At 43.0% G+C, this 14094-nt stretch overlaps 1 protein-coding gene across 2 annotated transcripts in view; it reads left to right on the top strand.

Annotated features, from left to right (window-relative positions):
- The window catches only part of fgf13a (fibroblast growth factor 13a), a 97312-nt gene that overhangs the window by 41052 nt on the left and 42166 nt on the right, over window positions 1–14094 (top strand). Inside the window, exon 3 of one of the 2 annotated variants that reach the window (XM_070962158.1) lies at window positions 2533–2700. The exons of the other annotated variant lie outside the window; for it this stretch is intronic. Within the exon in view, the coding sequence (XP_070818259.1) occupies window positions 2533–2700 (168 nt within the window). The remainder of the gene's footprint in view (window positions 1–2532; window positions 2701–14094) is intronic. 2 annotated transcript variants of the gene reach the window in all.

Here is a 14094-nt window from a genome sequence, read left to right on the forward strand (position 1 = left end):
TTGACTGAAAAGTAATGCTTCATGTTTATGCGTGTGAAAGGCTTTTATGAATGAAAGTAAACCTACGGCAGCAGTAAATGATTTTGGCTCTTTTTCCAAGTTGGCTCCAATAACAGTAAGCGTGTAGGGTTCATGAATGCAGAGCAGAAATGTACTGTGGTTTGCTGCTGGTAACATCGCACCCACGCAGGTCTGATTATTACTCAACAGAGCAGCACAGTCACATAGTTTCAGGATTCATTGACAAAACTATGACTACAGGCAGTGCATAGAGCTTCACTTTACTGAAGTAAAGCCCTGTTCACCACAGTCTTTTCAATACATTTATAGTCTTACGGGTAGGGATGGGAATCGAGAACCAGTTCTTTTTGAGAACCGGCTCCCAGTAGCTCAATTCCTTGGAATCGTTTGCCTGCCTGCTTAACGATTCTGCTTATTGATTCCGCCTGTTTGCACATGCGCAATAATGTCACACACGCTGCATTGTTTTGGTTTAGAACGTAGCTGATATGGCGTCGAGGCAGTCGCTCCAAAGTATGGCTACATTTCACACGAAAAGATGACACCAGGGCCACTTGCAACAAGTGCAAAGTTTCCATTTCTTCAAAGGGGGAAATAGCTCCAACATGTTAAAACATTTGTCCACACAGCATGCAATTCATTTCATGAGTGCCGAAGGTAATGCTGAACTCTTACAAGCCATGTCTGTTGTGTTAAGGTTAGCGCCATTTCATTGTGTAAACTGCTTTCGCCACATGAATCATCTCCATGTCCTTCCATCAAATTTAGATGACGATGACTGCCAGAGTCATCTGAGAAGTAGCTCACCTACTTTGGTGGTGTTTGTTCTGACGTAACGTCACACATCATTTGTGCATACTGTATATGTTATATTTTCTGTGCAGAGATGAAAATATGAAAGACAGTTAACGCAAACAAACCCATTTGTACTCTTTTATTTCCTCACCCAATGAGAATGGATAAGGAATCGGATCAATAAGCAAAATCGATAATGGAATCAGAATCGTTAAATTCTTATCAATTCCAATCCCTACTTAAGGGCTATCTGAACCAGTATTAATCTGATCCATTTGCCTCTGATGCATGTAGTCTTGTTTTTATTTCCTATGTGTTTGTGTTTGAGACACAAAGGGAGAAAAACGTGTGAGTGCGTACACTCTGTGTGAAAATAAAATCCATGGAAAACAGTGTGTGGGAGTGTGTCTACATAAAGTTTTATTTTATATTTAGGTGTTTAGTGTATTTTTACTGGGAGTAGAAACTGAGGCGGTACAGTAATCCATTCATGTTTCAGCTTTCTGAGTAAAGCTGGCTGAGGTTTACACGCAGCACAAGATTGTGATATTATCACAGTGTGAGACGTGTGGATATCAGGTCATCAAGAACAACTTCCTGTGCAAAAATGGGTCATGAGTTACATGTGCAGATTTTCAACACTATTCATGGTGCCATTTTTCCTGATGAGCTTAGTTAAATATAATTATGTTGGTCAAACATGTCATACATGGAGGGGGGATTAAGCATTATGCTGGTTCTATAGCGACGAGAGCTTAATAGCCTTCTCTATGGTCATTTTCATTAAGTAGTAAATGTGTCAGAGAGAGGCATGGCACTCAAATCCATTAGGAAAAGAAGATACAATTTATTTGGGCTGATTCGCTTGTAGCTAATCCATCAACACTGAGAAAATAGGTCAATGATCGAAGCCAAGCAGGGACTGCGCCCAGAAGAGGACAGATGCAATAGATCTGACGCACGCAGACAGAAACGCAGGGCTTTTCACAGGATTCCTGCGCAGAGTGGTGTTACAGAAGCTCTCCTGAACGTACCCAACAGCAAAGCATGACTTCATGAAAGCAAAGCGGCCACTTCAGTGTGACCCGGGGGCCCCTGCATGCCTTTGCATCTGCTTGCCTACTCATACGGTAAAATGGGGTGCATAGGCGGTGAATGGGGGGGCCATAATCACCCACCACCTGAACTCAGTGTCAGTGACGCTCACTGGGTATATACGGTAGCAGACTGCACGCTTGGCTTGCAAACCCACAACCTCTTACTCCTCTACCAGCCCCTACAATCACCTCATTCAAGTGCAGCAGCTCATGGTTGCGTGCCTGCTAAAAGCCTGCCATAACACTGATGTTGAACACTGAACTGTTCTTCCTTTTACCTTTTTTTCTGTTATTTTATCACTTTTCCTTTTCAGAGACCAAGGATATATTTAACTTAAAGGCCCCACTGTTGTTGGTTGTCTTTAATTTGAGTTGTTTTGTGAGCTTGATGTTCTTGATCTAATCCTGTTCCTTTCTTATCCTCTTCTGTCCCTCTCTCCTCTCTCTCTGTCACTACAGTACTGTTATTTAAAGCTATTGCTGTTGCTAATGTTGTGATGTGTTTTTTTATTTGCCTGTGTTTCTGCCTTGTGTTTTTGCTGTTGTTATTGTGTTCTTTTGTTTTATTTGTGTGGTGAGCTTTCTAACCCCAGTTCATTCTGTTATGGCACCACCGCAGTCCAGGATGACGCTGCCCCAGGTACCCAGGAGTACATTATGTTACGGCAGGACTCCATCCACTCTGCGGATATAAGGAGTAAAGGGTCCCCCTTTCGTGCTAAGTGTCACGAAATCTTCTGCTGCCCCCTGAAGCAAGCCGTCCACAAAGAGAGCGCAGAGCCCGAAGGTTTGTTCGCACCCCCTCCTTGTTTTGATTTGCTGATGCTCCTCGTATCCCCTGCCCACTGCCGTCTTGTTTTCCCCCCTCTCTCATATTCTGTGTGAACTGATAGTTCTCCGCCCCTCCAAACTAAGTTCTCTTTCATTCCTGTCCCATTTTTAGAGAGCATCTGGTGTGTTTCTGCCCCTTTCTAGCATGTGTGTGTGTGTCCGTGCACGAACGTGTGCGCTTAAGTGTGAGTGCTTGTGTGTGTGTTTGAGCATAGTATAAGGCTGAATGCTCAGGGCATGTTTGCTTGCAGAGAACCTGTAGGAGGGCATCTCTCCCAGGGCCCCTGTGTGCTCTTGTCCAGTGTGGTGTGTTTGTACAAGTGTGTGTGTGTGTGTGTGTGTGTGTGTGTGTGTGTGTGTGTGTGTGTGTGTGTACGTTTGCCTGCATACACTCTTATGTTGGACTGAGGAGCATAGCATCTGTAGCTCCTGCCCACCCCTCCCTTCCCCAAACCATTAACTCGGTCATTGCCACCCTGAGGCTCATGCACAGACCAAAACAAAGTGCAAAAGGAAAACGGGGTTATAGATGGAGGCAGCTGCTGCCCTAATGAGTTCAATGACTAGGCAATTTCAGCATGCGCTTCCACTTCAACCGGCCTCATAGGACAAATAAGGTGAAACTCTTATCTTCCTGTCCTGAAGACTGTGTGAGATTGAAATGTTTCATATTCATGATTAAATAGTGATCTGCTCAGCTACAGACTGCAAGTCAGCAAGCCCCCCTCCCTCCCTCTTGTTCCCTGTGCTTCCTACGCTTCTGCCTGTGGCTCTGTGGTCTTGGTGGCTGCAGCCTAACCCCTCAATGCCACCTGCTCCTTCCTTCCTTCCTTCCTTCCTTCCTTCCTTCCTTCCTTCCTTCCTTCCTTCCTTCCTTCCTTCCTTCCCTCCCTCCCTCCCTCCGGAACATTACTACCTCCCCTTCTCCAACCTTATTCACCTTTTCCTCTATGCGTTTCCTTCCTTAGTGCTTGCCGCAGCATGCCTGCATACTGTATATGTTATCAGTCTTTGTACAGTTAGCACACGCTGTAAAGTAAAAGTTAAAAGTGCTCCAAGCATGCTACTATACCCTGCACTGTTTGTCACTTAGGCTCCCTGACTGCCTCATTTATCATGTATCCCTCAATAGAGTGCTAAGATTGTAGAAACTGCTTTCCTTTGCAGACTTCCTGATAGGTAAGACATGAATGATCTCACTATTGTTTTCTGCAATGTGCTGCTCTTCTGCCTTCTGTTGTGTCTCAAAGAGGGCCATGCTTGGTGTGCTATTTCCACACTTAGATATCAGTTAACCTGTTGATGGGTGTCTGTGTAACGGCTGAAGGACTCCAGCACATGCTCTTATCCTTGAGAAAGAGAGGGAGATAAAGAAGCGGAGTACTAGCGGAGGTCTGGCTAGAAAAGTACAGATGTATTATTCAGTTTGGCTGCAGCTCCAGTTGGACGTGACTGAATTTACAAAGGAAGGAGGGGAGACTACAGCTGTTACGTAAGCTGTTCATGAGGACGTCATTAACGTTGATGCATGATGCGGATGGAGACTGCGTTAAACCATGTGTGGAGCAGGCTATGCAGACGCACAGAAACACACAGCTGCCAGTGATCCTGCCAGAAGGTACAAATGACGCATAAACACGCAAAATACTCTGACAGATAGTATGGTTTGATGAATTCACTTTAGCTTTGCTGGAAAAAGTGGTGTTTAATTTGATAAAGAAAAACAAGACAGTTGGATGTATTTGCAAGATCTGAGCAGAAAAGTCAGCCTTGTCACATTGTTACCATGGCAACAACCTTCCAACTGCTTTGTGTTGCACTTATTAATGATTTTTATGGATTTTCATGGATTCTAGATTCCCGAACACTATGCGTTAAGTTTGTAAGCCAGGGTGTGTTGCAGCACAGACGAAGGCAGTGTTTTTAAGATTGCATAGAGTTTTGTATAGTTGAGATGATCTAACAAGGCCTTGATGGAGTCTGCAGTATCATTTCCTCTAATCTAATTCTTCTGATGCATATCCCAGCGCTACACTCAGGTGGCTGATGCAGAGACCAAGATATTGGTTTCTCAAGTCCCTGGAGACATGCTTGACAGAGCAACACATCAGCAGCACAGGGGCTTGGACTGTGGCACCCCAGAGGATGAGTTCAGATCAGCCATCAGTTCATCCATGTGCAGGATGGGGGGGGGGGGGGGGGTGTAAATCTGTTAAATCTGACTCTTATGTGAGAATACTGTTGTAGCACAATAAATAATATTATCCATATGACTGAGGATATTTAAAACCTGCAACAAAACACAGGATTAGCATGCACGGGCTGATGCCACTTTGATGATGCGTCGTGTTTCAGACACTGCAGATATCCACACCGTCTGTCCTCAGCATCACCACCTGGACAGAACGGTTGCAATTGTTTCTTTACCACTACAAGTCCAATGTATGTTAGCTGCTGCTCTGTGTGCACAAGACACCAAGATTCTCTTTCAGCAAATAAAAAGAGAGATTTCTAGACAAAAAGTCACCAGGCAGCTTAAAAACCAGTGTAAACTCTGCATAAATGTGCCTGGGGATGTACGGATAACATGCAGCCACACTAAAACTACTGGACGCTTTGTTCCTTTAATCCAAAGAGCCAATTTTTTATTGGTTTTGGAATATTTAAGGTGAAGAAATAGCCTATTTTATGTTACTTTCTGTGCCATTAATTTGTTCTGGCCACTTATGTTTAGCAGCTCCTTTAAACTTCTAACTGTGGTGAAGGCAAGCTGCCATGTAAGGATACTTAAGTAGGAAATCATATGTTTAACTGTCTCATTTTATCACATTTTTATACAACAGAACAATGCGTCCATTCGCACTTGAAAGTACCCCCCTCCCTGTGCTTATGAGGTTATCTCTGTAGAGTTGCAGGTAGCATAAAAACAGCACTTGACTTGCTTCCTCCATCATGAGGCCTGTGTGTGCTGCCTGCTGTCAATCAGGCAGTTTGTTCTCTGTCTCTTTGGCTCAATTCTCCCTCTCTTGTGTCCTCTGCCTCTGTTTCTCTGTTTGGCTCTGTTCTGTTTCTCCACAGCAAAATAAAAGATGGTGCCCGAGGGGACCGATCTGTGTAAATATCCCATCCATAATTCAGACGACTGCTAGACTTTGTGTTTAGTTCCAGGCTACAGTATGCAGACTATGCACACAGACAGATGGATATCCATATAGAGACGTAAACACAGAAGTGGAAGGTGTGAGCAGTATGCACATGTTTTCATTCGAGGGAGATAAACTCAAGGAATGTTTTTTTATTTTTTTGTTTAATGAGGCAGCGATTTATAGCCACAAATTCGAATTGAATACTCACTGTTAATTACAAATATGTCCACTTCTTCTGCACTGACTGTGCTGGCCGTGACTGACACAAGAGGCACTTTGCCTCACATCAGCTGAGTTTAAATTACAGGAGATTAAAATGCTAAATGACTTCGACATTTGACCACATCACACAAATGTCACAGACGATCTGCTCTTGAATTACACGCTCATATTGCAAAACTGTCAGAAGCCATGAACCACCTCCAGCTTTTTTCTCTCTAACAAGCATCCTCGTCTCTTGTTCGAGCTCTCTCCCTCTCACGCAGATACACTCTTGTGCTATAGGCCTCAGCGTGCTGTAAAGAATCCCACAAATGCTGAACAGGTTGGAAATGAGTGGGGCTGGCCCAGGTGAAGTCAGCAGGGTTAGGTTTGATCTGTAAGAGTTCTTTGACCCAGCTGTTTTCAGGATTAAGACTAGAAGTCGAAACCTAAATGTTCTCTGAGATCGACAGCGTTGTATTAAGAACACAGATAGACTAAGTTATCAGAGTTAACTTGAATGCATCAGTTTTAGACAAATTTGTGAAGAGGCGTTCATGATACTAACCGCTCATGAACTCTGGATTTATTCTATTCAGGAATTCGGTCATCTGTCTACTCTGTGGGGAAAAGCCAACAACAATCTGCCACGATTATATTTTCAGTCAGAGTGTGAACGGAGAGGAGGGGCCATTCACAGATGGGTCCGCTGTCAATGCGTTTGAAAGATAGAGTGAATCAATGTGCTGCACACAGCTCTATTATGACATAAGATTTTAACCCTTTTAAATGGAAAACAAAATAAAGAAAATCAATATGTGGCGGAAAATGTTGATATTGTGGAGGGCCACTACAAATAAATCAATGTATGGGACACACTAACACAAAAGGGTTAATTTCACACTAGAACTAAAGCTTTGGATCTTTGTCCCCACATCAGCACAGCACATTAGGATGGACCTGTTAATGTCCATGATTAACAGGAGGAATCCTCACAACCGGCGAAACCTGTGTAAAGGTTCAGACAACTGATGGTTGTTTTAAGACAAACTTGAACATTTTGAATTTGTCCTTTAAAAAATCATGCCAGTGGTCTTGCACGTTTCATCCTTTGTCTAAAAATCCCATGTATTTCACATTACTGCTGGCCTTTAGATAAAGCTTACAATAGGTTGCTTCCAGCTCTCGAGACAGCTTTTGGTTTCTGCTCATTTCACAATAGCTTGCAGTTATTTGAAGCTCGCATTATAATGAACATTCGCTGCTATCACTTTATGAAGTTAATGTTTTTGGATGGCGATGCAGTTGTGAGCAGGGACTGTCTGTATTCAAGGATGATTCGATATCTGCTTCTTAACAGCGAGGAACAGTGGTTCAGAGTCTAAGGGGTGGGTATTGCCAAGGAGCTCACGATACGATACGCATCACGATACTTGAGCCATGATACAATATGATATTGCGATATCCAAATTTTGCAATATATTGCGTTATTCTACATAGTTCACTGAAAAATGTAAAAGGCATTATGCATCTTAAAATCTGAGTTGTATGTACATCAGATGATAGTGATAATTCATGGGACAAACTGAGGCAAGATAATGTAATTCAAATTATCCATGCCATTTTATTGTAACTGTACAAGTGCATGAACAACATGAGCTGAGCTAATATGCCGGGGTGGTGTCGTGCTAAATGAGTTTGCAAGTTTGTTGTGTTACCCAATTATCTAACGGGAGCGAAACAGTGTTTGCAAAGAGCGTACTCTTTGTCCAGCTCACAGTGTGTTTCTCCTTTCCTTTGGAATCCAAAGTACCTCCAAACATCTGCCTTAAAGTTCGAGGACGTCTCTAGTTTAACGTTACCAGCCATGCTTGCTTGTTTTTTTCCGGCTCCACTTCCTCACTGCAACCGCCTGGGGAAAAAAAGAGAAGAAGAAGAAGAGTGCTTTGCAGTGAGGTAGCGGTACAGTGACACCCTTCGGAAGTCGTACTGGACTTACAATCCGTCTGAAATATGATTTATTAATTGAAAAAATATCGATATTCAAATTTTGAATATCGATATTGAATCGGAAGACAAAGTATCGCGATATATTGCCATATCGATATTTTTGCCCACCCCTAAGTCTAACCAGGCCAATATAAAGCTTTTTTTAAATCAGCCTGGGGTAATCACAGCCACTGGTGAACCTATCATCCTATCTTAGGCAATGTAATGAAATCAGTAATGTGATATGTCTCTTACAGGCAGAATGAAGTCTAGCACCTGTGTTGCTGAACATTCAGGCCACTATCTAATCCATTTCAGCCTTATTGACAAAATAACTCATCTGCTGCCCACTCAGCTGAGAAAATGTGAGCAGAGGCGCAGAGAGAAATGAGTAGTGGTCCCATCTATTTCCCATACCCAATGTAAAATGCATGGCGGTGATTCACCGACACATCGCAATTACATTTCAGGGGTCCAACGTCGCACCTCATAACCGAGTATCCCATTGCAGTGTGGCACAGAGTCCTGCACACTACTGCAATGTTGACAAGAGACAAACATGCCGCCTCAGGATGCACTCAGGCTCCACTAACAGCTTGTTTAATTTTCTTTCTTTCCTTCGCAGTCTTTCTTTCTGCATGAAAGCAACAAGTCTGTTTGTCTCAGTCAATATATAAATAGACTATGCATGAATAAATAATGTTTATGATAATGTGATTTGGTGCCTGGAGAGTGGGCTGGCAGGAGAGTGTCAATGTCACATCAGCACTCCAAGTTCCATTGCGCTTCCCAGACCTCCCTGGTTGCTTCATTTTAATGTGTGCATTGACACTTACACAGATGGACAGTGACTAAGCTTATAATAACAATTTCTTTCAAGAACTGATAATAAAAAGAGAGAAAATTAATGACACAATTAGATAATATCTATGTCAAATAATCCACATGTATGAAGGAGTAGTGTTTTATTAGCCTAGTTTAAACTGAAAGTTGTATTTCAGCCTTTCTAAAGCAGAATGTGACCCTCATAGGATGTGAAATAGAAAAGGAGAGTGTGTTTCATTGGTGTGATAAAATCACCACCCTCGCATGTATTTTCATCTGTAAGCATAAAACTGTTGGCATCTACATGCTTTTAACGTCATACGTACCATGCAAACACAAGCACATACTGTAGTTTTTACGCACTTGCTTCGTCAGATTTTGGCAGAAATGCTGACACAGTGTTCGTCTCTGGCTTCTCTGGGGCTTCAACTAAAGGCATAAACAAACAGCAGGAGTGGGTGTGTATGACAACCTTAATGAGAAACTACTCTGGGGACCGGCGGAGAAGTGAAGCAGAGTAAAGTTGCCAGGCCTATTACATTCCATCATTGTCTATTTAATTAGCACTTCTCTCTTATTCGCCTCCACATGCCGGGTCCTCTCCTCATGGCAGGCTCAGCAACAGCCACACGGGATGAAAGAAAAGGAGCAAACAGCCGTGACTATTACTGTTTTTGTAGAACTGTTTGTTATGAATGAATATTATGAATGTGCACCGTGCCAGCCACTGCATGCCATTTAAACATATTTCAAAATCCTCGAAACCAATCAGACTCCTGAAGGCGGGCTTAAGTACGCAGGGCTCCTGATAAGTGTAGTAAACGTGGCAAATTCTCTCCTTTATCACAACTTTTTTAAGACATTTGCATCATTAGCATATAGCTTGTTAGTCACCTGCTTGTTCATCCTTGGAAATGGAGACTGGTATGCAGTTGTTGACCAATGAGAAGTTTTATCTCAGTCCACATCGGTCGAGTGAGGCTGTATTATGTGTGGTGCGTTTCCATTGCATGCTTTGAGGCTAACTTTTAGCAGTTCCAACATTTGTCTCATCTTAATGGACTTTGAAATAATTACAATTTATTACATAAAAAAGGCTAAAAAGATGCACAGTAGTGATATTCTGTTTTAAATGCCACATAACCAAATGCAACCTGTGTCGTTATCCTCCACATTATCAGCTTTACTCTGCACACAGACAGTTCCCATCACTCCCACTGCTTGACACAGATATGACAAACCTTCACACAGCTTGACACTAAAATCCCAGCTTATGTCACTAATGGATATGCAGTATTATTGTTTCACTCAGTACAATTCCTGTTTAACTACATGCTGGCTCTAAATCTGAGCTAAACAGCAACGATCAGCGGAGTAGTCAGGTTTTAGTAACTGTGACATAAGCAGTGTGTAAGTTTTTCCCGGAGTAAACAAGCGTTAAGCTATTTAATTGGGGCAATGAGGCAAACTGCTGAGTCAGCACCACGTTAATGGGACAGCAGCTAAGTGGTTCCTGACAGCTGCCTGGCTAGAGATTACAGATACACACGAAATAGTGTAATTTATTGGGATAAAGAAAATGTTTAGAAGATATAATATATTAACAGTGAACAAACACTGATCTTGTTTTTAAGCAGCGTCACATATTATAGCTTTGCTTTTTATACCCTCCATTGCTTCTGTGAGAGAAAATACAGAAAATACATACAGGAGATATTTAATGACTGTGGATCCAGAACAAAGACTAGTTGGAAACCACTGCTCTACTGGAGTATGTAAAGCTTATTGTTTTTAAAAAAGAGAAAAACACAATTAGAATAATAGACCGCATGATGGAGCAATATTGTATTTTATTAAAAACCATTGGACACCAACCTGAGTGCCAGTACTTAATCAGATCACGCTGCAATCTCAGGGCTATCATGTGCAAAATGGTGATTGAACTCTTTAATTGTGGCACCCTGACACTAAAGATGTCAGACCTTAGAAGTCCCCCAGACTACCAAAGCGTGTGCAGGGGACACCAGATCTGCCTAAGCACCACATTGGCCGAGGCCGAGGGAATAGGCCAGTTTGGCTCTGACACATATAGACAGTTGGGGGTGCTTGCATGTTACATCTCAGTCTGCCGGCCAGGGCTGATGTTAGCTGGGATTCATACAGACACCCAATTTCTCCCATCATGTCAGCCCCAGAGGAGGCTCGGCTTTTCCAGGAAACCTGATGAAACCCAGATTAAAAACCAGAAATGTCGTGCTTTCCCTCACATACAGAGGATATACTCTATATTGATATTGGCAGACGCTAGAGAAAAGTTGTTCAGCTTACATTCAGCAACCTTTAATCAAGAATAGAATCACCGCTGTTGTTAAATGCTGTGCCAGCCAGAAAGAGTTTCTGTCTTCTTCCCCCGTCTCCCGTTCTTAGCTGTATTTTTGCGTGCTGCACTAGAGACAGAGTGTTTGTTTACTTTCTTCTCAGTGGTGGTTAAATGTCTGGAAAGTGTCCAGGGTATTCAACAGTTGCCTTAGCCAATTTAATGCCTACTCAGTGATCTGTGTACTGTGCAATCTCCTCCCTAACTTCACAACAGCAAAAAAAAAAAAAAAAAAAAAAAAAACGGCTTAAGCATCCAAATTATAAATTTAATCATTATGATTATAATGGCTGTTTACACTAGCTGTATTCTGCACTTACGTTTACAGTTATGTTTCACCCCTGATCTGTTGCTTAACATGACTCCAGCACAGTTTTGCACATCTGAGTGACAATACAAGAAGCCCATTCTATAGTAATATAGGCAGGTGTGCGCATGTATGTGGTACAGTTCAAATACTCAGACCTCTCACTGTGACTCAAATGTAGGATTTGCATTTTAATCACCGCATTGATCTAAGTTTTATCCATCCATCCATTTTCTATACCGACTATCCCTTTTCGGGGTTGCGGGGGAGCTGGAGCCTATCCCAGCTGTCAATGTGCGAGAGGCGGGGTACACCCTGATCCAAGTTTTCTTTTAAATAAAATGAAATCTATGTCAGAGAAGATATATATCAAAAAGGAGATCTAATATTTAATGAAAACTCTTAAATATAGAGCTGTGATTGCTCAAGGTCATTGTAAATGTATGTGCAGGGACAATAGTTGGGTTATACATAAATAATGCACACTGTTAATGAAATGGTAATTCTTCAACTGTCAAACAGTGCTTTCCCAGTTGGCAGTCCTCTCCCCTTCATCAGCTCCCTCCAAGCATGCATTACCATTCACTAAGGTGTACAGCGCTCCTCCATTACCCTCTGCAGGTGTTTGTCAAATGAGCCCTGGTGCAAAGTAATTCAATTGGCCTGTGTTGTACTTAATGATGGTTGGCAGTGTGAGTGGGAAGGATTGAACAGCATGCAGGTCATGCAACAGAGACACAAAAACAATTTCATTAGGTTTATCATGTAGGGTCCTCAGCAGAAAATTAGTGGGAAAAACACATTTAGAGTACAAAAAACATTGGCCCTCCTCCATTCTCCTGGAGAATTAAATAACAGACCAACCGGTTCACTGTCCTCCATAACCTCTTACGCCCTGTCACCTGCTGTCTGTGGCCAATCAGGGAGGATGACTGCAATTAGTGCCACTTTAACCCAGATGGCATCAGTCATCATCAATATTAATAAAATGTATCCTCTCAAGAGACATAATCAAAGCATACATGCTAATAGTGAAGTTGAAAATAAGTAAACATGTCCTTCCATTATAGCAGAAAAAAATAAGGCACAAAAACATTTTAAAGGGGAGGTGCACTCCTTCTTAAAGGGTCAGGCAGGTCAGGGAATTGACAGCCCCTTACAGAAAACCTGTGTGAACAGGAGGACCAAACACTCATGGTTTCTCAAACATCACCAGTTCACAGCTCATATAAATGTAGATCAGATGAGTGAGAGCGACGCGCACCTTCCTCTCAGCGAACATACCAACATCGACTCATGGAAATCACACATTGGAAATGGACAAGGCCGGCTCCATGACAACATGCATGAGGTGCCTGTTATCTCCAACGAGGTGCAGCAGAGTGTAGGGCTCATGTGCAGACACACACCCTCAGCTTGGCGTCTTGCATCAGTATGTGGTAAACATGAGGCCTGCGAGTCATTATCTTAGACCCAAATCTAATTTTACATTGCACACACGAGTGACCGAGCGGGACAGGCCTGTGCAGCGGACTGAATGAAAAACAGAGAGGTGTTGCGTGCGTGCGTGCGTGCGTGCGTGCGTGCGTGCGTGCGTGCGTGCGTGCGGCTGCGCTGAACCTCGGCTGTCAGGTGCTGGTGAGGCACGGCAGGATGCACACTCTCATACGTACACACAACTGCAGAAAGGAAGGCAAACTACTCACTATTCTACCAGTACACAGCCAACCATGCATCGCTCAACCCTACTGACAACTCAGCCAGATGTCCTCCCAAAAGCCCCAGTGCCTTCTACTCCGACCATTGACCCATCAAGAGTCCTTTTTTTCCCTCTCAAAACCACATCAGACCCTTAATTTTAAGTCCTGAAAAATGCACCAGATTCATCAGCTTTGTGTTAGGAGAATTATCTGGTAGCACTTGTCTCATTTGCATTTTTAAGCTTTGTGTCAGAGTGTGTGTGTTCTCCGGGACCTACGGCCTTATGGCAGCCATTAGTGTTAGCTCGCTAATCCTCTGGCTGGAGAGATAATTAGACATCGCACATCTCATCAGGCCCTGTCAGCACATATTGACAGCTGTCTCTCTCTCTCTCTCTCTCTCTCTCACACACACACACACACAGGCATGCACACAGAAGGAAAGAAACACAAATATTTAAGACAAAATGTAAAAAAAAATGTGTTGTGAGGTAAAATGTGAACACAAAAAGGCGACATGTTACTTGCATGTTGTACGAAAAGGAGTCGTTTTCAATGTGACGGTGAAAACACCAAGAGCGGCTCTCGGCTCTGGTCTGCTGGTGTGTGTGCGCAGGATGCCACAGGCCGCAGATGCATGTTCAGTATGATGTAATGGGTAGCAATCAGGCAGACAGGGAGGCAGTCCTTCAGCAGTACTGATGATCACACGTGAACCATCATCACTACAGGCCAGTGTCACGCAGCCTCCCATCTCTAATCTGTGCATTCGGACTGCCAAAGCACTGGTTAATACGTCATGTTA

This window comes from Chaetodon trifascialis, chromosome 5 (assembly GCF_039877785.1).
Source record: "Chaetodon trifascialis isolate fChaTrf1 chromosome 5, fChaTrf1.hap1, whole genome shotgun sequence".
NCBI lineage: Eukaryota > Metazoa > Chordata > Actinopteri > Chaetodontiformes > Chaetodontidae > Chaetodon > Chaetodon trifascialis.